Source organism: Halichoeres trimaculatus, unplaced genomic scaffold, assembly GCF_033239565.1.
Source record: "Halichoeres trimaculatus isolate MK-OKI-2021-1 unplaced genomic scaffold, fHalTri1.1 fHalTri1_scaffold_2, whole genome shotgun sequence".
Taxonomy (NCBI): domain Eukaryota; kingdom Metazoa; phylum Chordata; class Actinopteri; order Labriformes; family Labridae; genus Halichoeres; species Halichoeres trimaculatus.
Genome location: NW_027437180.1, coordinates 3,804,355 through 3,831,957, shown reverse-complemented (window position 1 = coordinate 3,831,957; position 27,603 = coordinate 3,804,355). Strand labels below are relative to the sequence as shown.

General features: G+C 44.2%; 5 protein-coding genes across 5 annotated transcripts; 3 read left to right on the top strand and 2 right to left on the bottom strand.

Annotated features, from left to right (window-relative positions):
* The first annotated feature begins 208 nt into the window (after positions 1-208).
* LOC141806563 (histone H2B type 1-O-like) lies at positions 209-575 on the top strand. The gene is given in 2 exon segments (XM_074692154.1): positions 209-366; positions 368-575. Coding segments are annotated over 2 exon segments (366 nt in total).
* A 6,496-nt stretch (positions 576-7,071) lies between these two features.
* Positions 7,072-7,543, top strand: LOC141806301 (histone H3-like). Its single transcript, XM_074691745.1, has one exon. It carries the CDS (start codon positions 7,072-7,074, stop codon positions 7,480-7,482), a length of 411 nt encoding a protein of 136 aa, XP_074547846.1. The 3' UTR covers positions 7,483-7,543.
* A 2,434-nt stretch (positions 7,544-9,977) lies between these two features.
* LOC141810553 (NLR family CARD domain-containing protein 3-like) lies at positions 9,978-14,501 on the bottom strand. The gene is given in 8 exon segments (XM_074698229.1): positions 9,978-10,525; positions 10,650-10,696; positions 11,042-11,215; positions 11,294-11,467; positions 11,575-13,484; positions 13,552-13,647; positions 14,040-14,112; positions 14,464-14,501. Coding segments are annotated over 8 exon segments (3,060 nt in total).
* A 10,728-nt stretch (positions 14,502-25,229) lies between these two features.
* On the bottom strand, positions 25,230-25,640 carry LOC141806209 (histone H3). Its single transcript, XM_074691545.1, has one exon. It carries the CDS (start codon positions 25,638-25,640, stop codon positions 25,230-25,232), a length of 411 nt encoding a protein of 136 aa, XP_074547646.1.
* Positions 25,641-25,939: 299 nt separating this feature from the next.
* LOC141806481 (histone H2A) lies at positions 25,940-26,351 on the top strand. The gene has a single exon (XM_074692047.1). It carries the CDS (start codon positions 25,946-25,948, stop codon positions 26,327-26,329), a length of 384 nt encoding a protein of 127 aa, XP_074548148.1. The 5' UTR covers positions 25,940-25,945; the 3' UTR covers positions 26,330-26,351.
* Positions 26,352-27,603: the final 1,252 nt, after the last annotated feature.

Sequence of the window (27,603 nt, the reverse complement as noted above, 5' to 3'; positions counted from 1 at the left end):
TTTGAGCACAGCGCATGGATGAAGCGGGAATCGCTCAGGGACTTAGGACAAAGCCTGACCCTCCCCGTGCATCCAGGCCCTTTCCAAACACAGGTCCCGGCCAATCCTCTGTGTGCTCCAGCACAGCTTTGTCTGCATGGAGGAGTTATAACAGTGGCACCCCAGTTGAGGGACTCCACACTATCCTGATATTTCTCAACCTGTGAACATGCCTGACCAAGTGAAAGCACCCAAAAAGGGCTCCAAAAAAGCCGTGTCGAAAGCCACCAAGAGTGGCAAGAAGAGGAGGAGGAGCAGGAAGGAGAGCTACGCCATCTACGTCTACAAGGTCCTGAAGCAGGTCCACCCCGACACCGGGATCTCCTCTAGCTATGGGCATCATGAACTCGTTCGTCAGCGACATCTTCGAGCGCATCGCCGGTGAGGCCTCTCGTCTGGCTCACTACAACAAGTGCTCCACCATCACGTCGCGGGAGATCCAGACCGCCGTCCGCCTGCTGCTGCCCGGTGAGCTGGCCAAGCACGCCGTGTCCGAGGGGACCAAGGCTGTGACCAAGTACACCAGCTCAAAGTAATAAACTCTATTATCGGCACGAACCAACGGTTCTATTTCGTATAGGCTTCGCCCTTTAAGGCTATTGCCAGTGGGCTTGCCCTCGCGCGTCAGCGCAGCACTGAAAAAACTTAGTCCACGCCCACACACGTGATGGGCCTCCCGCGCTACCTGCCCATAAATAGCCGCGGGTTCATACAATCTGCTCCCTCTTTTCTTCAGCCGTTATGAGCAGCAAGAGGAGAACTTCAGTTCCAGCACGCATGGCGTCTTCAGAGTCGGTCCGGCTCTGCCCGGAATGCCAGACCGGCTACATCATGAGCAAAGACATGCATTCTCGCTGCGAGTCCTGCCTTGGCCCGGAGCACGCCGGGCAAGTGCTGATTTTGCCGGATAGACATCCTTATTGCAAGCACCCGGAGGAGAAGCGGCGCCGTGTGGATTTTCTCACCAACGCCGCTGAAGATGACTTCGTCGTCGCCGACCCTTGCAGTTTGGAGGAAGCCATCAACCTCCTCCGCCGGGTTCGGATGAAGCCGCCCTCGAGGAGCTGGAGGAGACTGATTTTGAAGACGAGCACGTGGGAGGTCGCTCAGGCTTTGCTGGGGTCCCCCTGTCCTCGACCACCTCTCTGCCGGTGATAGGAGCACTCGTCCAGGAGCTTCCCGGCATCATCGAGAGGGCGGCGGCTTATAAAGGGCTCTCCGTGCCGGCAGTACCCATGCCGGCTGAACCAGATGAGATGGCGGGCTGTTTTGCAGCTGCACACACAGCCCGTCGCGAGCCCACCTGGCCATGCTTCCCCGCTATCATTCCATATCAGACCGGGGCTGTGGCTGAGCCAGGGCAGCTTCAAACACCGGTGGCAACGTATGCCCCCATCACCAGGGCCGAGGGACTCACAGGCGAAGGCTTCCCGCCCGTCCCTCCTCTGGACCTGGGCCTGGCGGCTGTCTTCGGGGTTCGACCGAACCTGATTGGTGGCTGCTGAGAGGGAAGGCTGCAGGCTCTTCCCTCTCCGCGGGACCAGATGACAGGCCGCTTCGCGGACAGGTCCCACCAGTGTGCCAGCCAGGCATCAGCAGCAGCCAACAACATCACCCTGCTGGCGTATTCCATCACGCAGATGGCAGCGGAGCCCGAGAAGCTGGCGGAGAGAGCTGAGGAGCTCAGCAAGGCAGCGAGCGCGATCATCCCGCTCTGCGCCTCTGTAGCGGTGGCTTCAGCCCGTGTCATGGCCTGGCAGCACCAGATCCACCGGAACATGTGGCTCGGCCTGTCCACCTCGATTCCCGAGCCAGTGAAGAAGGAGTTGCTGGAAGGCCCCATCTCCTCTGACGCGCTGTTCGGACAACAACTGCATTCTCTTGTTGAGCACATGCAGAAGACGTCAGAGGAAGAGGAGAAGATCCAGAGGCATGGAGCAGCAGGTCGCTGGCGGGACCGCCGGGACCAGCTTCAGAGACCTCTAAGATGTCCGCAGTTTTCTACGGCTTCAGTCTCCCGGCCTCCTGCCCCACCTCCTCCTCCAGATCTGTCGTTTGCCACGGCACAGCCAGCTCGTCAGCGTGGTGCCAAACATCGACGGGTGGCATGCTCCTGGCCCAATCCCCCTGCGGAGCCGCCACGTTAGCAGAGCAGGCGACAATGACTCCTTGCGGGGGTTGTGTGCAGCAAAGAAGGGAAAAGAGATGGTGTGGACACGCCACCAAAACCAACGGCTCTTTTCAGAGCCACCCACGATTCTCACATATTGAGCTGTTTCCCTTCCCTCCCTCTGGTCCGGCCCGCTGATGCGGCAGCGGACGGTGATCACACAGCCCCCACACAGAGCAAGCCTGCTGCCGTGAACTCTCCAGTTGACGAGAAGCACGACCGCGAGTCATCAAAGCAGCACACCGCTCCTTCACACACGGAGCGCTCCCTGTTTGCCTCTGCTGATACCGATTTTAATATTCATGAGCCCGCGGACAGAGACTCTCTGTTCCGTGCGTACAGGTTGGCTTCTCCTATTTCCCTCTCTTCTCAGTCAGTGGAAAAAAAGCCTGATCAGCCCTTTCAATAAGAGACCCCCATGTGCTGCAGCCCAGATTTCTCTGACGCAGGCAGCGGCGGCGAGGGTTTTAAGCTGGCTCACCTCTCTCTCGGAGGAGAAGCCACAGCAACATGCTCGCCGCTCTCAGAGCGCTGCTCAGAGTGGAGGCGCGTATGTTCGCTGGACAGGTAGATGGACAGGCTGATCGCCAGGGGTTATACTCTGCAGTTTGCTTCGTCTCCCCCACCGTTCAGCAGATTCTGGAGACACACCTGTCCTCACAGGATCAGTGTGTGTTTCTACAGAAGGAGGTGCAGGAGCTTCTGCTGAAAAATGTCATCTCCAGAGTCCAACAGGGAGAGGAGAATCAGGGTTTTTACTCCCGTTATTTCCTGGTTCCCAAGAAAACGGGAGGGATGAGACCCATTCTGGACCTGTCACTGTTCAACACAGTGATAATGCAGCGTCCGTTTCACATGCTGACGATAAAACTAGTACTGGAATGCGTCCAGGAGAACAATGGACCTGAAGGGCGCATACTTTCACGTCTTTATTATTCTGAAACCCAGGAAATTCCTGCGTTTCTCATTTCAGGGGATCCAATACCAGTACAATGGTCTCTCCTTCGGTTATTCTCTCGCTCCCCGCACGTTCTCCAAGTGTGTGGAGGCAGCTCTGCAGCCACTACACAGGAGAGGGATGAGAGTTCCCTTTTACCTGGACGACCTGTTTTTACTGGCTCGATCCAGGGAGGAGGCGGCAGCTCAGACTCAGGTGTTGGTTTTTCACCTGTCGAAGCTGCTTCGCTATCAATTTGGAAAAGAGCTCGCTTTTTCCGTCTCAGCAGATTATTTATCTGGGAGTGGAGCTGAACTCAGCCACAATGAGCGCGCGGCTATATCAGGAGAGGTTGCAGACTCTGACAGCCCTCCTCAGACGAGTTGTCCCCAGCAGGGTGGTGACAGCATTTTTATTATGCGGCTGCTCGGCATGATGTCAGCGGCTCATGTGGTAGTACCGTTGGGATTACTTCACATGAGACGGCTTCAGAGATGGTTCATCCGTCTGCGCATCGACCCGGTGCGTCAGCGGAGACGCATGGTGTTAGTTTCCCCCTCAGTGTCTCCCGTTTTGGATCACTGGAACGACCCGAGTCCTGAAGTCGGGGTTACCGTTAGGGAAGGCATCATGTCACGTTTCTGTGTTCACGGATGCTTCTCTCTCGGGGTGGGGGGCACGTGTCTCTCTCAGGTTGTGGGGGGACAGTGGTCAGCTCTCATGTCTCTCCACATAAATGCGTTGAAGCTTCTGACAGTGTGGAAAGTGGTTCAGCATTTCGCTCCTGTTCTACAGAAGCAGCATGTTCTGATCCACACAGACAACCAAGTAACAGCGGCTTATATAAACCTGAGTTTATTGGAAGCTTTGATGCTGGGTTTTTCGGATGAGGACCCAGTGAGGCATTGACTACGTCCTGCTTCGCCTTTAACCCACTAGCGATAGCCTTAAAGGGCGAAGCCTATACGAAATAGAACGTTAGTTACGTATTGTAACTCCAGATTCTATGAGTATAGGCGCAGCCCTTTAAGCTATTGGCCTCACTGGTTCCCCTTATCAGCTGAAGAAAAAGGCTGTTATCGGGAGCAGATTGTATGAACCCGGGGCCATTTATAGGCAGGTAGCGCGGGAGGCCCATCACGTGGGTGGGCGTGGACTACGTTTTTTCAGTGCTGCACTGACGCGCGAGGGTAAACCCCTAGGCTTTACACCGATCATATCGGCTATATCGGATCGGCCGATATTTGGCATTTTTTGTAATGATCAGGATCGGCCATCATGGCATTATTCACCGATCAATCAATGACGTCATGGCCATGTTGAAATTTTTTTAATCCGTCTCATTTACTCCAAACTAGTTTCACAGTATCCACATGCTTTTTTGTTTGTATCCGAGAGCAAATGATTCATGATTAAAAAAACTTCATTTTCATCCTCGTGCCTCTTCCTGTTTTGAGTACTGTGACGGACAATAAAGTTTACTTTGAATCTTCAGCAACATCTGGGTGACACAAACAAAGATGTCGGAAGTGTGGAAGTTTTTCAAAGTGACAGAAACAGACATAGCACAAGCTATCTGTGGTATATGCAATGCTACAGTACCTCGCGGGGGAACATCGGCAAAAAACTTCAACACGACAAATTTAATCAGGCACTTGGAAAAGAAACATCCGGAGGAGCATGTCGAGTTCAAGAAACGCAGCGCAGAGAAAGAAAAAGAAAAGCAAACTCCAAAACGGATGCTAAAGCAAAACATTTTGGACAGTGCTGCTCGTCTGTATAGTCGGGACAGTGAGAAGGAAAGGGGTGGCACAAGGAGGCTGCTGGAGTTTATTGTGCTGCCTGACCTGCCGTTTAATGTTGTGGAGAACCCTGCATTTCAACGGCTGCTAACTTAATTTGATCCACGCTACCGCCTCCCAGGGCACACGTATTGCGGTGAGACAGGTCTGAGTGAGCTACACAGAGATGTCCATTCACGTGTAGAGAGCATTCTGATGGAAGGCAATTCTTCTATCAGTTTCACTACAGACATTTGGTCCTCAGACGCAGTGGCGGCTGGTGGTGTTTTATCCAGGGGGGGGCTATGACTCCAAAACAGACATATACTAATAAGCAAGCAAACGTGCTAGGGTGCACCTGTGTATTTACAGTCTATTATTTTAGATAGGATGTGCCTGTTTTTGTCAACTTCTTCATTGTGTTTACGGATCCCTATCTTTAGCCTTCATCAAGCTGACATGAAATGTTTATTTTTCCAAACATAACTAGTCCCAGGGCATTTTCCATGTGAATCCCAGTTTATTCATGCCTCTTTGCCTTTTCTGAAAAGTGCTTTAAATCAGTAATACCTGTCTTTATCCATGCTGGGTCAGATCCTGACGTTTGGAAAAGGAGGCAGAGAAAACAGAATAAAGCGTTAGCCTCCCTACATGCCGTTAGCCAAGCCTTGCTGCTAAAACCAGGTCCTGGAAAAAGAGCGGGTGTATTGCCTCCCTCTATCTTTGGACTGCTGAATGATCGTGATGTTAGGCTGATCAGGTCCCCGCTCTTTCACATGCACCTTCTCCTGATACGATCTCCTCTCAAAAGGTAACGATATCAGCGACTTAACTGTGTTATTTAGGCTTTCTCTCTCCATCTTTCGGCTCCGTTTGATCGTCTCCTACTCCCGCGACTCGTCCTGTCAATCAACCGCACTTTATAGTAGACGGCTGTGACGTCGGCTCCATAGCGGGAGGGTGGTGGTATGCAAATCCAGCTGCATTCAGCTTTGGGCGCAGGAAAGGTGCGCCCTGACATGGTCCTATCTCTTGTATTGAAGAGGAGCCACTGCGCATGTACAACTTATAACGACGGTCTATGGCCAAAGATTTCTGCGCCCCGGGGTGGAAACACGTCACCAATCAGACAACGCAGATGAATGAAACAACTTTACTCATCATAAAATATATAATATTCATTGTGCAAATTTAAATTTATAATTTCTATACGTATAGTTCAGAACGTTATATTTTATTATTCTTTTTCTTTTTCTTTTTTAATGTCTCATGCTTCAAGGTAATGTTGACGGTAATGACGGTGGGGCGGCGCCCTTGCGCCCTCTATTGGCCAGCCGCCACTGCTCAGACGTCAGCCCAAACTTTATGTTAATCACTAAGTTGTGTATCAGTGTTCTGAGGCAGCATTACTAATACTGCCCTAGTGCCCTTTATTTGCAAAAGTGGGACTGTTAATTAATGTTTTGAGGCAGCAATACTGCCTTTTATTTACACAAGTGTGTAACTGTTAATTTCGTGGATGTATATGAATGTTTTGAGGCTGCTTCGTTCTATTTGCACTAGAGTTACAGTCTGTGACTGTAAATTTAATTGATATGCTGCAGAATGTTTGAGGCAGCATTACTGTCCTTAATTTGCAGTATTTACTTGGTACAGGAAATTAATTAATTACAATAAAGCAATTTAATTAGTATAAGTTGTGCTAATTATTTTTGTCTTGGGTTATATTTTTGATTGTCTAGACTGAACTTAACATAACTTGTCAGTCCTTTAATGCCCTCCAGAGGTCATTGATGTTTAACCCATGTATCTCAGTCAGATTGGGGCATGGCAAGATTGATACTCAGGAAACAGCACATAAGTATATATGTACATAAACAAGTAGTTTAAATATTGCTCCTCACGTGATCGGATCGGTGATCGGTTATAGGTTTATTCAAACTCACTGATCGGTGATCGGCCCAAAAATTGTGATCGTGTAAAGCCTAAAACCCACTAGCGATAGCTTTAAAGGGCTGCGCCTGTACTCATAGAATCTGGATTTACAATACGTGACTAACGTTTCACAGCAGCTCCTCTGCTTTAAGAGCAGCAAGGCTCCTCTCTGCTCCACATTTTTCTCCAAGTCAGAGAAAGAAGACAGCATGGCAAGAACCAAGCAGACCGCTCGGAAATCCACCGGAGGCAAAGCCCCCAGGAAGCAGCTGGCCACCAAGGCTGCCCGGAAGAGCGCCCCGGCAACCGGCGGCGTCAAGAAGCCTCACCGTTACAGGCCCGGGACCGTGGCTCTCCGGGAGATCCGCCGCCACCAGAAATCCACCGAGCTGCTCATCCGCAAGCTGCCCTTCCAGCGCCTGATCCGAGAAATTGCTCAGGACTTCAAGACCGACCTGCGCTTCCAGAGCTCTGCTGTCATGGTTCTGCAGGAGGCCAGCGAGGCTTACCTGGTGGGGCTGTTCGAGGACACCAACCTGTGCGCCATCCACGCCAAGAGAGTCACCATCATGCCCAAAGACATCCAGCTGGCCCGCCGCATCCGTGGAGAGAGAGCTTAGACTGACTGCAGCTCAATAACAACAACACAAAGGCTCTTTTAAGAGCCACCACACCGAACAAAAGAGCTGAATTCCTCTTCAATTTTTGCTGGATATAAAGCATCACCGATCCATAGTGGATATCCCTACAATCCGATTATACTTCCCGACATTAAACCATTTACAATTATACTCGTTGTTCAGATCATCCAGAATGCCAATGTCACACTCGTTCAAATCAATTAAGTGTTATGAGCACTGATGATGGAGGACATGTCACTGATTGTCAAATTGTGTATGAAAAACAGAGGCTTACTGTTCTACAGTCTCCCAGTGAGCCAATGCTCTTAGCAGCTCCACACAGTTCTGTTTCTGGGCTGAAGCATAATGCTGCTGCATTGTGGTGGCATCAGTTCAAACATCAAACCATTTAAATTCATACAAGCATCACTTTTCCTCAAACCAACGTGATGTTTTCTGTCTGAGACGATATCTAGATTGATGCAAAGACTAACCTTAAGGTGTCTGGGGGAAGAGTTGCTCCTCACATTTTCAGATTATTTTCAAATGCCCAATACCTGCCTTCCAGCTCACACTGACTGAATCAGATAAGTTTTCAATCCAGGACTTAGTCAAAGCGTCGACTAATGCTGCTTCAGTTTGCTGTTTGCTGGAGGAGGAATCCCTGTTATTTCTGTTCAGTCACAGCTCCACAGCTTCATCATGTTTGTGTTTCTCTCTTTGCTTTCTGTTCATTTTTTTTTTTTTTGTCATACACTGACACAGTAAGTCACACATAGTGAAGAGTGCACAGTAAGAGCTCAGGTTTAATGTTTCTTTGATTTTGTTATTTACCTTCATCACTCCCTCTGTGTCCTCCTCCTCTGGGAGTGCAGTGCTGCCTTTGCTGTCCAAGGTGCTGAATGGCATCAGGTAAAACTCCTGTGAGTTCAATTAAAGCTCTTTGAAGAGACACCTCCATCCACTACAGAGATTATTTCTGTGATGATGTGTTCACAAAGTGTTCATTCACACTAACCTGCAGCAGGACACCCATCATAACAGGAATGTCCTCACAAAATAAAACTTTGGTTGCTTATGTTTATTATGCACATAGTCCTCTATTGATGAGTTTTATCCTTTACACACTTTATACAATATACTTTCATATTACAAATGTATAAACAAAATCAGTCGGAATGAAGACGTTATATATTAAGTCACATAAAAGTGTATTTAATTGATCCTTCAGTTTATGATGCTACTCCCTTAACTGATGGACTGTAATGCAGCCATGGAAAATCCTGAAACCATTTCTGCTGGAATGTCAATGTTTTGTGTGCAAGAGTTTGTGTTTCTATAAATTGTGGGTGTGGTTGGTACGGTTCTGTGCAGTCACTGAGGTCTGAGCTCCCTGTTGTACTTTTGTCCCCTGTCCTTGTGCAGCTGCTGGTAGAGGGCTGCTCATCATGACCTGCTGTGCCCCTTCCCTCTCTACTTAGACCTTCCACCACTGTCCCTGAGTCTGTGCATTCTGCTTCCTAAAATAGAAACATAATTTTCCAAACTCACAACTACCCACAACATACAATTGTTAGTCTAAATAAGAGTTTTCCTTACTTCATAAAACTACACAAAAGTAAAAAAACTTACCTGAGACTCTGTGTCTCTGCTTGATTGGCTCTGTCTCTCTGTGCCCAGCTCTATACTTTGACTTTGCTGTGCCTAATGAAACCATTATAAAACATCTCCATAAGCATCTCATTCCTCTATATGAATACTTTTCAAAAAACCTCAATATCATTAGTATCTTTTTACTTACTTGGCGTTTTGGTGCACTGAAAAATGACCGAATGTCATTACATTTTCTTTTTTCTGCCATTTCAAATGCCTGGCTGCATGCACACACAAACACACACACAAACACACACACACACACACACACACACACACACACACACACACACACACACACACACACACACACACACACACACAGACACTGACACACACACATAGATCAAGGAGAGAACAACTACCAACTATGGATAATCAGCCTAGTTTTAATTTTCCTTTAGTTCATAAAAAATGTGTTGGCATGAATGTGGAAGCGACTCGTCCACAGGACTATGAACTCAATATTCATTATTTTATATCCAAATAAATGGAAAAATGTTGATTTTAATTGTAGGACAATAAGGGGTGTAAATTAACAGTCAGAATATAATTTGAAACATCTAAGTCAAAGTCACAACTACTTTATCTTTAAATGAATGAATCTAGAATAGAACATAGAACTCAAATAAATAATGGCCTACGTTAATGAATTCATAAATCCAGACAATATTGCTCTAGAGGCATCTTAGATAGTTTAATAATGTGTCATAAATGAGAGGACGAGGATGTCAGCATGTCACCTGTCTGTCTTATCACAGCCAACAACTTTATGGAAGGGGGGGACATGACCCCTGCGTCCCCCCGGGATTTGCGCCTATGGCTAAACGTAATCACTGTATCTATCCCTCCCACACAGAACACACACTCACTGAGGAAGCTGGTAACCACAGTCTAAACCCAGGATACAGAGGTTCAGTGAATGTGTTGTTGTTGAAGGTGTGGAGGTGGATCAGTGAGTCAGAGGAGACTCTGTAGAAGGACAGAGAGCCAGCTGGACAGTACACATACACTGCTACTCTGCCAGAGTCAGAGGACGGGGAGAGAGGGAGGAATGTTTCTTTGCAGCCATGACGGACAGAGTAACGTTTATCAGAGCAGCTCAGACTCCAAGACTGATCATTATATCCAAACATACAGTCATAACTGTCTCCTTTCTTTCTGATTCCTCTGTAACTCACCGATATATTAACCCATCCTTTCCACTCCACCTCCCAGTAACAGCGACCAGTCAGACCATCTCTACACAGCAGTTGATGACAGTGATCAAATCTGTCTGGATGATCAGGATATGACTGATCCTCTCCCACACGTGTCACCTTCCTGTTGTTGTCAGACAGTCTGAGCTCTCTGTGAGCCCTGTTTGAGTCCAGAGTCAGTTCACAGAAATCTGATGGAGAGGAAAAGACACAACACAGTAGCAGTTTATCATCAGACACACCTGAAGGCTTCATTCTTTGTTAGCTGACAGTCTGCTGTTTGCTCATCAGGAGTCAAACTGATTCCACACTTACACTTCTTCAGACCAGGTTTTAACCACCGCTGTCCACCATGGTCCACCCTGGAAGAAGAAACACAGTCAGAGTGATTTTCTGTCCAACATGAGTCCTAACTGCTGCTCAACATGAAGCAGTGATCCTCAGTTTGTCCCTGTGACAGAGAAACAAGCTCAAAACCCAACTATGCCCATCACTCTGTCACTTTTTTTCTGACAGTGGTGAGCTCCTTGGAGAAAAAGAAGAATTGGGATTTCTATATTATTACTTTAGATATAGAAAATTAATCATAGGGTTGTTTCTGCATTGATGGTCTTCTGCTGCTCTGTGTGTTTCCTGCTTCACATCCAATCATTACTCTAAAAATTATCCAACATATTCAGTGTTTGCACCTTGTTGTCTGGTTTTACCTCAGTGTGTCCAGTCTGCAGAGGGGATCCTCAAGTCGTGCAGAAAGCTGCTCCACTCCTGAGTCTCCTGGATGATTGTAGCTCAGGTCCAGCTCTCTCAGGTGTGAGGGGTTGGAGCTCAGAGCTGAGGCCAGTGAAGCACAGCCTCTCTGTGTGATCAGACATCCTGACAGTCTGAGGTTAGAAAAAGAATCAGGCAATAAGAAGAAATTGATTGATTATCACTATATATTTGACACACAAAGATCTGACCTGAGAGTTTCGAGTTTGCAGTGTGGACTCTTCAGTCCGGCAGACAAAGTAGCCACTCCTGAATCCTGCAGGTCATTGTGGCTCAGGTCCAGGTCTCTGAGCCTGGAGGACTGTGAACTGAGGACTGAGGACAGAGCTTCACAGCTTCTCCCTGACAGGTTACATCCACTCAGCCTGAAGACGATCATGGAAAGAGAACAAACAGATAGTTTCAGGGTCATGAACAGAATAATCTCTGTTTCAAATGTCTCACTCATTCACTCATTCACTCATTCACTCACACAGCTTTGTTTGCAGCTCTGATCACTGGCAGCAACCTCAGAAGAGCCTCCTCTGAAGCAGAGTATTTCTTCAGGTCACACTCGTCCAGATCTTTGTCTGAGGACAGTAAGATGAAGGCCAGAGCTGACCACTGAGCAGGAGACAGTCGATCTGTGGACAGACGTCCTGATCTCAGGGTCTGTTGGATCTGCTCCTCTATAGAACGATCATTCAGTTCATTCAGACAGTGGAACAGGTTGATGCTTTTCTCTGCAGACACATCTTCACTGATCTTCTTCTTGATGTATTCAACTGTTTTCTGACTGGTCTGTGAGTCACTTCCTGTCTGTGTCAGCAGACCTCTCAGGAAACTCTGATTGGTCTGCAGAGAGAGACCCAGGAGGAAGCGCAAGAACAGGTCCAGGTGTCCGTTTGGACTCTGTAGGGCCTTGTCCACAGCACTCTGATGGAGGTGTTCCAGTTCAGATTGGTCTCTGAAGGTCTCAGGGATCAGGGATGTTGATTGTTCTTCTTCCATTAGGTTGAGTCCAGACTTGGTGAAGGTCAGATGGACGTGAAGAGCAGCCAGAAACTCCTGAACGCTCAGATGGATGAAGCAGAACACCTTATCCTGGTACAGTCCTCTCTCCTCTCTAAAGATCTGTGTGAACACTCCTGAGTACCAAGAGGCTGCTCTGATGTCCATGCCACACTCTGTCAGGTCTGATTCATAGAAGATCAGGTTTCCTTTCTGCAGCTGCTCAAAAGCCAGTTTTCCCAGAGACTCCATCATCTCCCTGTTCTCTGGACTCCAGAGAGGATCAGTCTCAGCTCCTCCATCATACTTGATGCTCTTCACTTTGGACTGAACCACCAGGAAGTAGATGTACATCTGAGTCAGGGTCCTGGGCAGCTGTCCCCCCTCTCTGGTCTTCAGCAGATCCTCCAGAACTGTAGCAGTGATCCAGCAGAAGACCGGGATGTGGCACATGATGTGGAGGCTTCTGGATGTGTTGATGTGGGAAATGATTGTACTGGCCTGCTCCCCATCTCTGAATCTCCTCCTGAAGTACTCCTCCTTCTGAGGGTCACTGAACCCTCTGACCTCTGTCACCACGTCAACACACTCAGGAGGGATCTGATTGGCTGCTGCAGGTCGTTTGGTTATCCAGAGGCGAGCAGAGGGAAGCAGGTTCCCCCTGATGAGGTTTGTCAGCAGCACATCCACTGAGGTGGACTCTGTACCATCAGTCAGGACCTGGTTGTTGAGGAAGTCCAGAGGAAGTCGACACTCATCCAGACCGTCATAGATGAACAGGACCTGGAACTCTTCAAACCTGCAGAGTCCTGCTTCTTTGGTTTGAGGGAAGAAGTGATGAACCAGTTCCACCAAGCTGAACTTTCTTTCTTTCAGCACATTCAGCTCTCTGAAAGGGAATGGAAATGTGAACTGGATGTCCTGGTTGGTTTTGTCTTCAGCCCAGTCCAGAATGAACTTCTGTGTTAAGACTGTTTTCCCGATGCCAGCCACTCCCTTTGTCAGCACTCTTCTGATTGGTTCCTGTCTTCCAGGTGGGCCTTTAAAGAGCTCTACTTGTCTTATGCTTGTTTCTGCTCTGTCTGGTGTACCGGATGCTGCTTCAATCTGTCTGACCTCATGTTCCTCATTGACCTGTCCAGTCCCTCCCTCTGTGATGTAGAGCTCTGTGTAGATCTGGTTCAAAAGGGTTGGGTTTCCTGCTTTAGCGATCCCCTCAAACACACACTGAAACCTCTCCTTCAGCCCAGACTTCAGCTTACATCTGCACTCGGCAGCAGTTCCTGAATGAAGAAAACAAAATGTAATGAAGTATGTGAAGCTACAATTAGTCTGATGAGTTTAGACTTTCAGACATCAGGATGGATTTGATTTGTTTCCTCTCTGAAATCTCTTCAGTTCATCAGTTGCGAACAGTTTGTCACAGCTCATAGATGTGACACAAATGTGTTCATCATACTAGAGCATCAAAGCATTCTGAGTAATCTGGACTCAGAACTCTCTGGATCTTTTTCAGCTCACTCTTTACAAAGCTGATGATGTTTTCCTGGAGCAGCTGGAACGGAAGAAAATGTCAGGTTGAACATGAGGAAGGTAAGATCAGATCATGTGTGACAGACAGAAAGCGTGCTGGTCTGCAGAGTGCACAAAGCTTCTTCAGGTCTTAGTCTGTGGATGGTCCCGTGTTCTACAAATCAAGTTCTATGAAATGAACCGTGCTGCCAAAGTCTGAGTTTGTGTGAGATCAACATCCAGCATGACCTCTGACCTCTGGGTGTGGGCTGCTTAGAAATGGGCAGCTTCATCCAATCGACCAAACACAGATTGTGAAGAGAATTCAGGCAGAGATGATGTTTGCAGTGTTACCAGGAAACTATTCAGAAAGCTCCAAACAGATAAGTGTGTGCTCTGAGGCTCAGTAGGAGCTGTGTTTGTACATTTACCTACCATCAATATGAAGTCCAGCTGTGTTTGATGCTGTTGGGAAGACTGACCAATAGGAGCCTCTGTTCCCTGAACTCTGTGGAACAAACACAAGATCATGCAGTGTGTATAAAAGAATGACACACAGTGTTTGACACATGATCGACTCTATCTGCTGGATCCTCCTACAAACACAGGACACACATGAAGAGACATGCTGAGTCCAGTCCTGTCTGCCTCTCGTCCTGTTTACTGCTGTTGGATCCTGATAGAAACACAAAGACTGAAACATGTTCACCTTCACAGAGAAAACACAGACCACAGCTAGGACCAAATGTTTCACACACAACGGGAAGTTCACTTTGAGGGTCTCACTTTCATCAACACAAATCTCTGCAGATCTGAAATCAGAAGGTCTCCACGTAGAGTTGTCACTCTTTAAGGAGACACAGCTGGGTCCAGGTCCAGGAGAGTCTGGTCTCTCATGTTTGACTCTGACTGAACCACAAACACTGATCAATAAACATGACGACTGAAAATCTTCCAGGTTTAAGTGCTACTGAAAGTTACCACAAACTTTCTTAAGTTTTAAAGTTTTAATTCTGATAAAAAACTTTGTGATGTACAACTTAGAGGCGCACACACACACACACACACACACACACACACACACACACACACACACACACACACACACACACACACACACACACACACACACACACACACACAATGAATAATGATGGTGCAGTGATGCTAGTGTATGGACAGTTAGAGATATTCGACTTGAAACCGAAACTACATCAACCATGAGCGGAAGAGGCAAGGGAGGAAAAAGTGTTTAATATCATTATTTCCTCTCTCCTCTTTCTACTATTTTCTTCTATGGCACCTTCACGTCCTGCTCCTTATGCTTCCAGATTTGGAAATTTATGGGTGAGACTGAAATATGTTGGTGATGGAGAAGTTCCCACCAGAGACTATGTCGCTGAAGAACTTTTATTCAAAACAACATGGATCAGTGCACAAGATATTTATTCTTTCATCGTTCTGCCGAACAAAAGAGACTTTGAGCTCATTTTCTGTGAAGAGGCTCCTCTTCGGCGCTTCCTGGAAATAGTTTCCACCAAAAGGAATGATCCTCTGTGGAAGAAGTGGGAGATAGAGTCAGCTCTAGAGTTGGATATCACACATATCGTGGTCAAATTCTGGACTGGCAAAATCCCCGACCCTGACATAGAGATCTACCTGAAAAGGTATTGTGAAATCCTTCAGCCCCCCTCCAAACCCGTTGATAAATATGGGATTTGGTACGGAGTAAGGAAGTACAAAGTGAAGTTCCACAAAGACAGTAGTGGACATCCTGTGCAGATCCCCAACTCCATTTCACTGGGTCCCTACAACGGCCGAGTGATCTACAGCGGCCAAGTGGCCAAGTGTTTCATCTGCCAGTCCTCAGACCATCAAGTCAAAGACTGTCCTACTGTGAAGTGTTGGCGCTGTGGTCAGCTGGGCCACAAGGCCAAATCCTGCTGGGGAGAAAGCGAGTGTTCCCTCTGTGGACAGAGAGGACACACTTTCTTTTCCTGTCCCCTGTCATACGCAAACAAAGCTAGGAGAGCCAACAGTTCAAGAGTCCCAAACACGACTCCTGTCCCCTCACAGCCTCCACCTCCAAATCCCCAGCCTCCTCCAACCCCCCAGCCTGCTCCTGAGGAAGAAGCTGCTCCTCCCCTGTCCGTCCAGCCCTCGGAAGACCTGCAGCCACATCTGGATCCCGAGCAGTTTCCAGATCAGCCTCCAGACCAGGTCCCCCCTCTCCAGCAGCAAGACAGCCAGCGGGGTGCAGAGGAGCTCCCAGCCACTGAGCTGCTGGCGGAGGATGAGGTTTCTGAGCCACTTGGAGTCCCCACTCCTCCTCCAGCTCCCCCTGAAGAAAACATCAGGCACGAGGAAAGAGAAGCTGATGGAGCTGGTGTGGTGGTCGTTAACATCGGAGATGGAGACAGTGAGGCTGAGGATATCAGTGATAGCGGTGAAGAGGTTTCTGACAGCGACGGAGAATCCCCGGAGCACTACGAGAGCGCCAGCGAGAGCGAAACTTCCTGTTGTTCTCCTGCCCATGGAGGACCACAGACCAGCTCCCCTCTGACCTCCCTGGGAGAACTGGAGGTGTTGAGCCTCCCGTCGTCCTCCAGCTCAGCTTCGTCCTCTCCCCCGGATCCTGTCCCAGTTAGAAGAAAGAAGCGCCCGGCCTCTGCTGCAGATCATGGGAGAGAGAAACGATCTGATCAAAAGTTAAGTCCTAAATAACTTCCCCTTGTTTCTTCTTCTCTATGTGTCTCATCCATGTCGGCTCTTGGAATCTGAGAGGAATACAATCCTCTCAGTTTCGGAATGAAAAGCTGAACTATCTGTAAAACACGGACTTTGATGTGCTGTGCTTACAAGAGCTCCGACTTAAAAGTAACACCGATGTAGTTGATGTGTGTAGTCGTTGGTCTAAAGGGACCAGTATAATATCCATAGGAGAAAGTAGTGCTGATGGTGTTGGTATCTTCTTTAAAGATCATAATATCAATATAACCAAACGTAGAGATATTATCCCTGGCAGACTTTTAATGATTGACTGCTTCTATAGGAATCAAAAATTCCGCATCATTAATGTTTACACTGCGCCTGACAGAGCAAGCAAGATGCAGTTATTTAAAAAACTAAGAGAAATCATTTATGTTGGGTTTACTATTATCTTATGTGGAGATTTCAACACTATTACAGAGAAAAATGATAGAATTGCCTCCACTCCTTTTACCATGTCAAGGGAAGGTAAATTATTGTCTGATATTTGTAATGATGCTTCTCTGAATGATATTTATAGAGTCTTAAAACCACAAGAAATCAGCTTCACCCGTTTTGATGGGAAAACAAAAACTAGAATTGACCGGATTTATTTATCTACACAGATGAAAGCATTGAAATATGAAACTCTTCTCAACAATCACTCAGATCATCTCATAGTGAAAGCTTCTGTCATGTGCTGTGATAAAGATGTGAAGGGATTTTGGAAACTTAATATTAATTGTTTAAAAAATGTCGAACTAGTTAATGAATTAAAGGACGAGATAAGAAAAGTTTTAGATTTAAAAGTGTTTGTAAAGTCTGATGTTGAACTGTGGGGGCTGTTGAAAAACAGGGTGATGAACTTCTTTAAATTTAAATGCCGTGAATTAAATAGAATAAGAAACATTGAGTATAATGATAAAGTGAAAAGGTATGTTGAATTAAAGTGTAATAAACATAGAAGTGAAATAGAAGAAAATGAAATGAATGAACTGAAAAGTCAGATTGATGAGATTAATAACGAATTATTATTTAATATACAGAAGGTAAGCGGCAATGACCACAGAGGAAATGTGTCTTTTTCTATCTCTGCCGGTCAGAAGAGGAGGAAAAGTAACTTTATAAAATGTGTTAAAGATCTCACAGGTAGATTATGTTTTGATGAAGAGGAGAAAAGACGTGCTGTAGTAGAAAGCTGCTCTCTTATGTACGGGTGTTTAGCTTCTGACGCTGACGTCATCAGCTCCTTTGTTGATGTCATCAAACCGTATGACCCCTCCTTCTTCTCCTCACTGTTAGGTGACGTTCGGAAAGATGAAGTCATCACAGCAATTAACCAGTTAAATCTGGGTAAATGTCCGGGTCCCGACGGCCTGTCCCCTGAGTTTTATAAACTGGTCGGTGATGATGTCATTGACCTCTTAGTTTCAGTCTTTAACTCTGGTTTTAAGGATGGTTTCCTGGGTGATACCTTTTATCATGGTGTTATGTCCTTATTATATAAAAAAGGTGATGATTGTGATATAGATAACTACAGACCAATTACAATAATGAACAGTGATTATAAAATATTAGCTAAAATAATAATGAATAGACTAAATGATGTCTTAGATATTATAATAGAACAAGAACAAACATGTGCAATCAAAGGCCGTCTAATGTGGGACAACCTCAGCTGTCTAAGAGAAATTATTTATGGTAGTAAAACTGATTTTTATGTGCTGGGGTTAGACCAGAAAAAAGCCTTTGATTATTTATCACATGAATATTTATGGTCTGTTTTGAGAGCATACGGTTTTCCCTGTGAGTTTGTTAAAATGATTCAATTGTTGTATAAAAAATGTACTGTACAGGTAAATATAAACGGTGTTTTAACTGAACCTTTTCAAGTACTTCGTGGAGTGAAGCAGGGCTGTCCTCTCAGCGCTGCGCTCTATGTGATCGCAATAAGTCCTCTCATTAAAAGAATAAACAGTGACGATGGCATCAAAGGTGCTCTGATTGGAGACTCTTTCAGAGTGGCTGCTTTGGCCTACGCTGATGATGTCACTGTCGTCATCAGAAACCAGACAGAGATGGACATTTTAAATTCTCACCTTGCTCTTTATGAAGAGGCATCAGGTGCAAAATTAAATCAAAATAAATCTGAAGCAGTGTGGATAGGTAAGACTCAGAACCAAACACATATAAATACACAGGTAAAAGATGAAATTAAAGTGCTTGGTGTTTGGTTAAATGGTAAGGACTGCTGTCAACTTAACTGGTCTAAAAAGATAAATGAAATTAAAGAAGAGGTTCAGAAATGGGAAAATAAAAACACCTTTTATAATTCCCGTATTAATATCATAAAAACTCACATTATATCAAAGCTTCTCTTTTTATCTACCGTTTTCCCTCCAACATCAAAAACTATTATAACTCTGAACAAATTATGTGTGAAACACGTTTGGGGCACTAATAGAGAAGTCACCAAAAGAAATATCTTGTTCAAAAGCAAAACAAACGGAGGCCTGGGGGCTCCTGACCTCAGCACGGTCCTCATGATCCCCTTCATTAAAAATGTTTTTAACGCTCTCAGCAGGGGAGCCAGCTGGGCAGTAACCAATAAAACCCTCTGGACCAAACTGAAAGGAGGAGCGAGGTCACGTGTCCCTTACTACAAACTCCTGTTTGGTGACTTCACTACATCTTACAACCGTTTACAAATAAACTGGACAACTACTTCATCTAAACAAATCTATAACGCTGTTAACGAGCATAAAAATGGAGGACTGGTGCCCTACAAACATACAAGAGAAACTGAGTTTCCACAAATAATCAAAAATGTCAACGATAAAGTGTTAACTGAAAAACTGAAAGATGTAGTGTGGCTGATCAGTGTCAACAGGCTTCCTGTTAGAGCAGTGGTTCAGTGGAGTTGTTTTGTAACAACAAAAAAGTGTCCGATGCCCTCATGTAACGAGGATGAAACTATTCAACACCTGCTCCTGGACTGTTTCAGAACCAAAGATATCAGACAAAAAATGACCGGGATTGGATTCAACATCAGCATCAACCAACAGTCAGTCATGTATGGACTCTTTCAGGAAACACTTACAGACAACACCCGAAGACTGTTCTGGCTCATCATGTCCATCACAAACACTCACATCTGGAAAACCCGTGCTAAAACTGTCATTCACCAATCTGTCATCACAAGTGATGCAGTTTTTAAGAACATTAAAACTGATCTGAGGAAGAGGAAATCTATAGATTTGAAGAGGGGAAGTCCCTTACCCTGGGACATCCTAAACCTTTGACTTTGTATCTCTCTCTTGTGCTTCACTTATTGTTATTATTTTTTTTTTATATATATTTTTTTTTTTTTTTTTTTTTTATTCCTTGTACTGATGCAATTTTCAATGTTTCTCTTTTGTATCTCGCCTTTGAGTGTTAAATAAAGATTATTTAAAAAAAAAAAAAAAAAAAGACAGTTAGAGATCCTGGTCTCACCTCTGAGCTTTGGTCTGGCACTCATGGTCTCTACACAGATGGAGGGGTTTGGAGGGAGGGGTTCCCTCCCCTCTGTTGTCCTGACTCATAGCAGAGCCTCCACCTTCACACAAACACAATAATATCATCACTCATGACAACAAGCTGTACAGCACAGGACACACACACACTGCTGTCTGACACAGAGTCTTCCCAGATTCCAACACCAGATGGAGCCATATTTTTTTGTTCCTTTTTTTCACAGATTTTACTTCTTGAGGACTCCATAGCTGGTCTGGATCAGAGAAAGTAGAAAATACCTACCAGGTGAAACAAGATTTATTCCCTCCCTTGCATGCAGAAACAAACAAACAAACAAACAAAGAGAGAAACTGCAACTGGTCCTCCTTCATCGTCTCATTGTTATCATCATCAACCTGAGGACTCTGCCTCCTTTTCTTAAATTTGACATATTAAGTTTAAAATGAGGGATGTCCCAATATTACATTTTCACTTCCGATACGATACTGATACTGCAGCATTGAGTATTGGTCGAATATTAATCGGATACGATATCAGCATTAAACATACATACTTTGATTACTTATTTTGTAGTATGTCTGTCATGTTAGAAAAGGCTTGATTAAGTGATATTATTCAAAGAAAGAACAGAAGTCAGCAACAGTAGGTATGAGGAAAATCTGACCCGTTTATTATTAACCAATGGGTAACAGAAACTGCTTATATCGGAGTGCTTATATCAGAGATTGCTGATATCGGACCGATATCCAATATCAATATCGGACTGGGACACCTCTATTCAAAATATACCAACATAAGTTAATAAATTGCTGAAGGATGCTTGAAGAAAGCACAGAGATGCCATAGAACATAATTTATTACATTAGACTTCAGGAAACTTTGGGACACCCTGTTGGCTGCCACTAATATGACAACGAAGAGGAGGCACATCATAACAAAGAATGAATTCAGCAGAGCTAACAATCTAAATAATTTTTCATGGGTTGAATAGGATTTTTATTTGGAATTTATCAGTGTAGGGTGGAGCTTCTAGAGTCTACAATTTCATGAGGAAATCCTGCCCATCAAGTGTAGTGGGCTTCAAGAAACTATAGGACAAAGACTTACAGAAAGGAAAAAGCAATAAAATCTGGGCAATATAGTTGTGACCTGGTCCAAGTTATCAGGAGAAGCACAAACTTGTTTAATTAGTTATAAATTTATAAATATATTACAAAATTCCTTAGAAGAAACTGGGTGCCAAGCAAGATATCTTTATATATATATATATAGGATAGATAAAAATCTACAAGGACATTAGCTCATCATGTGACGCACCATCATGGTGATATATATATATATATATATATATATATATATATATATATATATATATATATATATATATATATATAAACACTTTTTGGACAGTCCAGTCATAAAAAGATGGGATGATGTTACATACAATAAATTTGTGAGTTTGAAGGACTTTGCTTTTCAATGAGCCATAGAAGTAAATACCTTATCACAGTCAGAGACAAGGCAAGTAGTGAAAAAGTTTTACTAACTATGTTCTTAAATACAAAACTATTAGTTTATCTGTGATCAGCATAGCACAGTGATTCCTAACCTGTGGTGAAGTAAAAATATATGGTGTAAAGTTTAATCATCCCCTTTTTTAAAGTAGTTTCAGTAGTCTAATGTACCACGGCCTACATACATTTTTAATGGGCACCATTTGTTTTATGTAACCTAAGGTGGATGTTCATACAGTAAGGAGATATGTTGATTTTAGATTGAGCTCTCACTGTGTTTTTAAAACTCAGTATTCAAAATCAAGACTTATTGCAGCTTAAACTCAATAGTAAGGTTTGAATTGTTCAGAGAGCTCTTCCTGGAGTGATTTTACAACTTCTTTGAGCGGTTTATCCCTAACTTGTGAAAAGAGTCAAAATGTTTCCATTGTTCAGAGAAGATGATCATAAAACAATAAAACCAACTGCCTTATAAAGGCATGTTGTATTACATCAGTAAAAAAAACATTTTGTAATTTTTTTAAATTTACCTTGTGATCATACTCATGGGAATTTATAAGGACAGTTCAGGTTTACCTGGTAAAATAGCATACAAGTATCATGTAAATATGTGACAAGTCACACTAATCACAGAGACAACATGTGGTTTGACCTCATCCTGTGTCCTGTACACAGTTTAATTAAAGTACTACATATCTTCTTGTTTCTTCATTCATCTGATCCACCATTTCAGCCACAAAAAACAGCACTTCTCTCTCACTACCATCTGAACTGTTCTCAGGTCAGTTTAACAGATGATCAGACATGTTAAACAGTGTGTGTTACTTTACTTTACCAGGGGTGGAAATGATCTGCTGGAAGTGGAGCAGTGAAGGTGAAATGAAGCAGCAGTTTCAAACAGGAAACAAGCAGAGAGAGAAAAAATATGGAAGTGACAGCAGGAGGTTTCCAGCACTCTGATCTTTCACATGTAGTCCAAACTCTCTGAGTTCATCTTCACTCTGAAGTGTTTTTGAAGGAGAACGGGGCAGCTCTAGACTTTGGACTGAAGCAGCAGAACAACTGCAGTAAAACATAAACAGTCCTCACTGACTTTAACCCAATGAAAAAAAAAATCAGAGAAATATGCTGAAAGAGTTCAGTGTATGAGACCTTAAAAAAAAAAAGGTCAAAATTGTATCCTCTATCAGTTTGATTTTTACAATCAGCAAGTCAAATACAGTATGTGTTCAGACTGTAGGCAGTCTCTCACACAGATACACTCAGTGTGTGTTCCAGCAGAGTTTGTGAAGACTGTGGACAGATACTCTCTTCAAGTTTAAGAGTGGGAGTAGAAGTAGCTCTGTGACCAAACTCCAGCAGAAGTAAAAGTTCCTTTAATTACTTTTGACTTAAGTTTGACAATGCTTTGTACATTTAAAGTTCATGTGGTCTAAAGAAACTATTTTTCTGTATTTCAATACTGAATGTCTTGAGTTTGAGAAAACAATAAACAAAAATACATTTCTTATTTATGGTAAAATCAAATGTATTTTGTCTTGTTTTATGTGTGTCTCTTAAACAAATAAGACCGTCACAATAAGAGTAACATATAAATTCCAGTACAAGATAGACTAAGCTTTCTTTACAATGAAAAAAACAAAAAAACTTGTGATTATTGGTATCGGTATCGGCCAAAAGGGGTTTCGATATATCGGCAAAAATCCAATATCGTGCATCCCTAATATATATATATATATATATATATATATATATATATATATATATATATATATATATATATATATATATATATATATATATACGTTTTTTTCCAGCACTCTGATCTTTCACATGCAGTCCAGACTCGCTGAGTTCATCTTCACACTGTCTGACTTTAACCCAATAAAAAAAAATAACAGAGAAATATGCTGAAAGAGCTCAGTGTATGAGACCTTTGCAAAAACAAAAGTCAAAATTAGAAGTAGAAGTAGCTCTGTGACTGTACTCCAGCAGAAGTAAAAGTTCCTTTATTTACTATTGACTTAAGTATGACGTATTGAGCACTTCTTTGTAAAGTGGGTAATGAGGCGGGGTTAAACTTCTAAAAAATGATCTCAGCTCTCTGTGTGGTGCTAAAATGAAAGGGGGCTATTCATCCCAATCCAATTAATGAAACGTTATCTGTGTAAAAAGAATGATGACATCCTCACTAAAACATTTACTCAGCCTTGACCAGGTGAACACAAGGTGCATCATGACAGTCATCAAACACGACAAAGAGCTCACTCTACTAGGCCAACCTGTTGCAGCACACACTGAATACAGAGGCTCTTACAGGAGAAACATAATCATTCAGCAAATGATACACACCTTTTCTCTTTAGCTCATAGCTTCACCTAGAAAATAGCATCTTATTAATCCTGTTTCCACTGAAATATGTCACACTGTATCTTCTTCACCACAGTGCAATCTGTCCAAGTTTCTTCAACCACATATTTATAATGAAGGGAATAAACATTTTCCAGAGTGAAGCGCTCACCATAGAAGAGCCAAAGAGCTCTGCTGCAGGAGGTGTAACACAGCCCAAAGCATTTCTGACCTGCTGCTTTCTTTTTTTCTAATACACATTTAAGTGTATTAACATTTCCCATAGGAAAATATGTTAATTACAGATTTGTTAAGGAGAAAATTCATCAACAAAGGATTCATTTAAGTGTATTAGTGCTCAAGAGACATAAAACCCCCACATTTTTAAACGGTTTATAGAAATACTAACATAGAAAAGAGGAGAGAAAAATCTGATGAGTCATTTATAACTGTGCTGGGGTATGAGTAATTCAAGAATATAGTTGTTTAACAGATCCAGTGGGTGGCCTGCTGCAGGTCAATGTGTGGAAACACTTTGTGATCATATCTGCCGTGGGGTGAAATGAGGTGGCTCTTTGAAGAGCTTTGATATGACTGACAAAACAGTTTTACATGTTGTTGTTCAGCACCTCAGACAGCGACAGCAACGTTACACTCCCAGAGGAAGAGGACACAGAGGGAGTGAAGAGAAAACTTTCTGTGAACGAAGGGAAATAACAAAAACCAACGGGTAAAGAATCACCGGTTTCCGCTGTTAATGTCAACTCAACACCATGCATAAGTTACTGTGTGACCGATGTAAACAAAGAGAGACACACAAACATTTTGAAGCTGTTTTAACAGCTAAGATAAAACAGGATTTCCTTCTCCAGTCAAAGCTGAAGCAAACATTTCATGGTGTATCTGACTCCTTGCTTGAAATTTTACAACAGTTCATAGTCTACAGTCAGTAAAAGCAACAGCAGGTGTGTGAGCCACATAGGAAGGATGGTCTCCTTCTTAAGTTACCACAGGATTTTTCTTTTTCTGTGGCTTAGAAAGTATTTACTGCTTCTTGGACAAAACCTCATTAGAACATAAAAGAATTCAGTTATTGGAGAAAAAATTCTGCTGTAGTCATAGTTTTCAATTTGAAATTGAAGACTCATTGCAGGAGTTACAAAGCACCACTGTGTGGCAGCATTGGGCTGTTTCGTGGAGCGGTGCTTAGGACGTGTGGAGGAGAGCTCTTTTCTGCCTCCTTAACCTGTATTAACTGTTTCTTCAGCGTTGGAGTTAATACCTTTGATTTAAAATTTAGTGATAATGGGTTAGAGTTCATTATTAGTTGACCATAGTAGTTCACGATGCTGAATTTGTTCAATGATTTTTTTGTTGCATTTTGAATGTCTTTGTGACAATTCCGTTTGATTTATATTTTCAGCAGGATTGGGCTCTTTTGTTGGTGTGGTGGCTCTTAAAAGAGCCTTTGTGTTGTTGTTATTGAGCTGCAGACAGTCTAAGCTCTCTCTCCACGGATGCGGCGGGCCAGCTGGATGTCTTTGGGCATGATGGTGACTCTCTTGGCGTGGATGGCGCACAGGTTGGTGTCCTCGAACAGCCCCACCAGGTAAGCCTCGCTGGCCTCCTGCAGAGCCATGACAGCAGAGCTCTGGAAGCGCAGGTCGGTCTTGAAGTCCTGAGCGATTTCTCGGACCAGGCGCTGGAAGGGCAGCTTGCGGATGAGCAGCTCGGTGGATTTCTGGTAGCGGCGGATCTCCCGGAGAGCCACGGTCCCGGGCCTGTAACGGTGAGGCTTCTTGACGCCGCCGGTGGCCGGGGCGCTCTTCCGGGCAGCCTTGGTGGCCAGCTGCTTCCTGGGAGCTTTGCCTCCGGTGGATTTACGAGCGGTCTGCTTGGTTCTTGCCATGCTATCTCCTTTCTCTGATTTGGAGAAATATATGAAGCAGAGCGGAGCCTTGCTGCTCTTAAAGCAGAGGAGCGGCTGTGAAACGGTGACGCTGCTTGAGAGCTCCGGCTGCTGATTGGTGAGAGGCCGCTCCTGGAGCTCAGCCCCGCAGAGGAGGGGGACAGAGCCCCCGCCTCAGGCTCTGCTCCAAGCCTCTTTACTGCTTGGTGCGCCGGGGAAATGCGCGCGCTCTCAGCCTATATCAGGGGGACTTTGAGACGAAGGGGACATTACTTCTCTGAGTCCAGACTCACGAAAGACTAAGCATGAGTGGAAGAGGCAAAACCGGCGGCAAAGCCAGAGCTAAGGCTAAGACCCGTTCATCCCGTGCCGGGCTCCAGTTCCCCGTGGGTCGTGTCCACAGGCTGCTGCGTAAAGGAAACTATGCTCAGCGTGTTGGAGCCGGTGCCCCCGTCTACCTGGCGGCTGTGCTGGAGTACCTGACCGCTGAGATCCTGGAGTTGGCCGGAAACGCCGCTCGTGACAACAAGAAGACCCGTATCATCCCCCGTCACCTGCAGCTGGCTGTGCGCAACGACGAGGAGCTCAACAAGCTGCTGGGCGGAGTGACCATCGCTCAGGGCGGCGTGCTGCCCAACATCCAGGCTGTCCTGCTGCCCAAGAAGACCGAGAAGGCCGCCAAGAAGTAAAGTCTCATACCTGACTGCAAACAACCCAAAGGCTCTTTTAAGAGCCACCCACCTCCACCAGAGAGACAATTTCCTACCCAGAGTACCAGAGAGTCAGGGCTACACTGAAGAATGCAGTCAGACAAACTCATAAGTAATCCATTGAGATTAATAGACCTACACTGATCACTGATCTGCGGCTAATTCGGTTTCATACATTTTGAATTGATCTAATAATGTTCCTAAAAAGAAAACATACAAATTTCAAAGGTACCCACTAAATTCCATTGTAAATTTATTTGGGATGTTTTGGACCTATGGAAAAGAATCTATGCAGCTCATAGAAATAAGAAAGGGGAAAAAAAGATGGTTGGTGCCGGGCAAAAAAAAGAAAAAGAAAAAAAGTACATACTAACTACATGGCATAGCAAATAAAAAACACACTTTCTTCAAAGAAATAGCACAGAAGCACTCGGGTCATTTTGGACCCATGTTTTGCAATGAAAGGGAAGTGGTTCAAAAAGTATTTTTATTCAAAAATTAAGAACAGAAAAACGAAAAGAAGTAAGAATTATGTTTGAAAATAAACAAATAAATAAAAACTTCACAGAGAAATTCCTCAAACACATATTAAAAAAGAAATGAGTAATTGCAAAGATATTGCACATAAAGTTCAGTTCAGTCACTTTGGACCCATGAGGTTCATCAAAGGGCTACTTAAAGACTAACTAGTAAACAAATAATCTTATAATGATGCATTTTACTGCTGAAGTCATCCCTGTGCTTCTTCAGGTCACAAAATAAACAGAGAGCAGGTTTTCTTCAGGTGAAAGTTTTTTTAAGCAGGTTAAAAACACAGACAAAGCTCTGTTACTGTTGTTAATGTTTGGGTTATTACAGTGCACATGTTCAGACACACAAACAGCTGTTAGAGCTGACTGACAGATGATCCAGAGGTGATCAGCTGACGCCATCATCACTAAAAGATGTTGCTTCATATGACCCTTTTTTTAAACACTGAATCTTTTACCCTTCCTCTTGTGTTAGGGTCGCCGCCGACCCGTTTTAGTTTTTAAATGCATAAAAGAATCACTTAAATTATTTTTATTGCATCAGGGCTTTTTGACTTTGTCAGGAACCTTGATTTCAACAAAATTCAACAAAAAACATTTTTTTTCACTACATTATAAAATGCTCTGGTTGAAATGATATCCTTTGTAGTGTTAGGGTCGGTTTTGACCCGGTTATAAAAATGAGATTACAAAGCAATTTTTAGAGCCAAAATAGAAATCCTA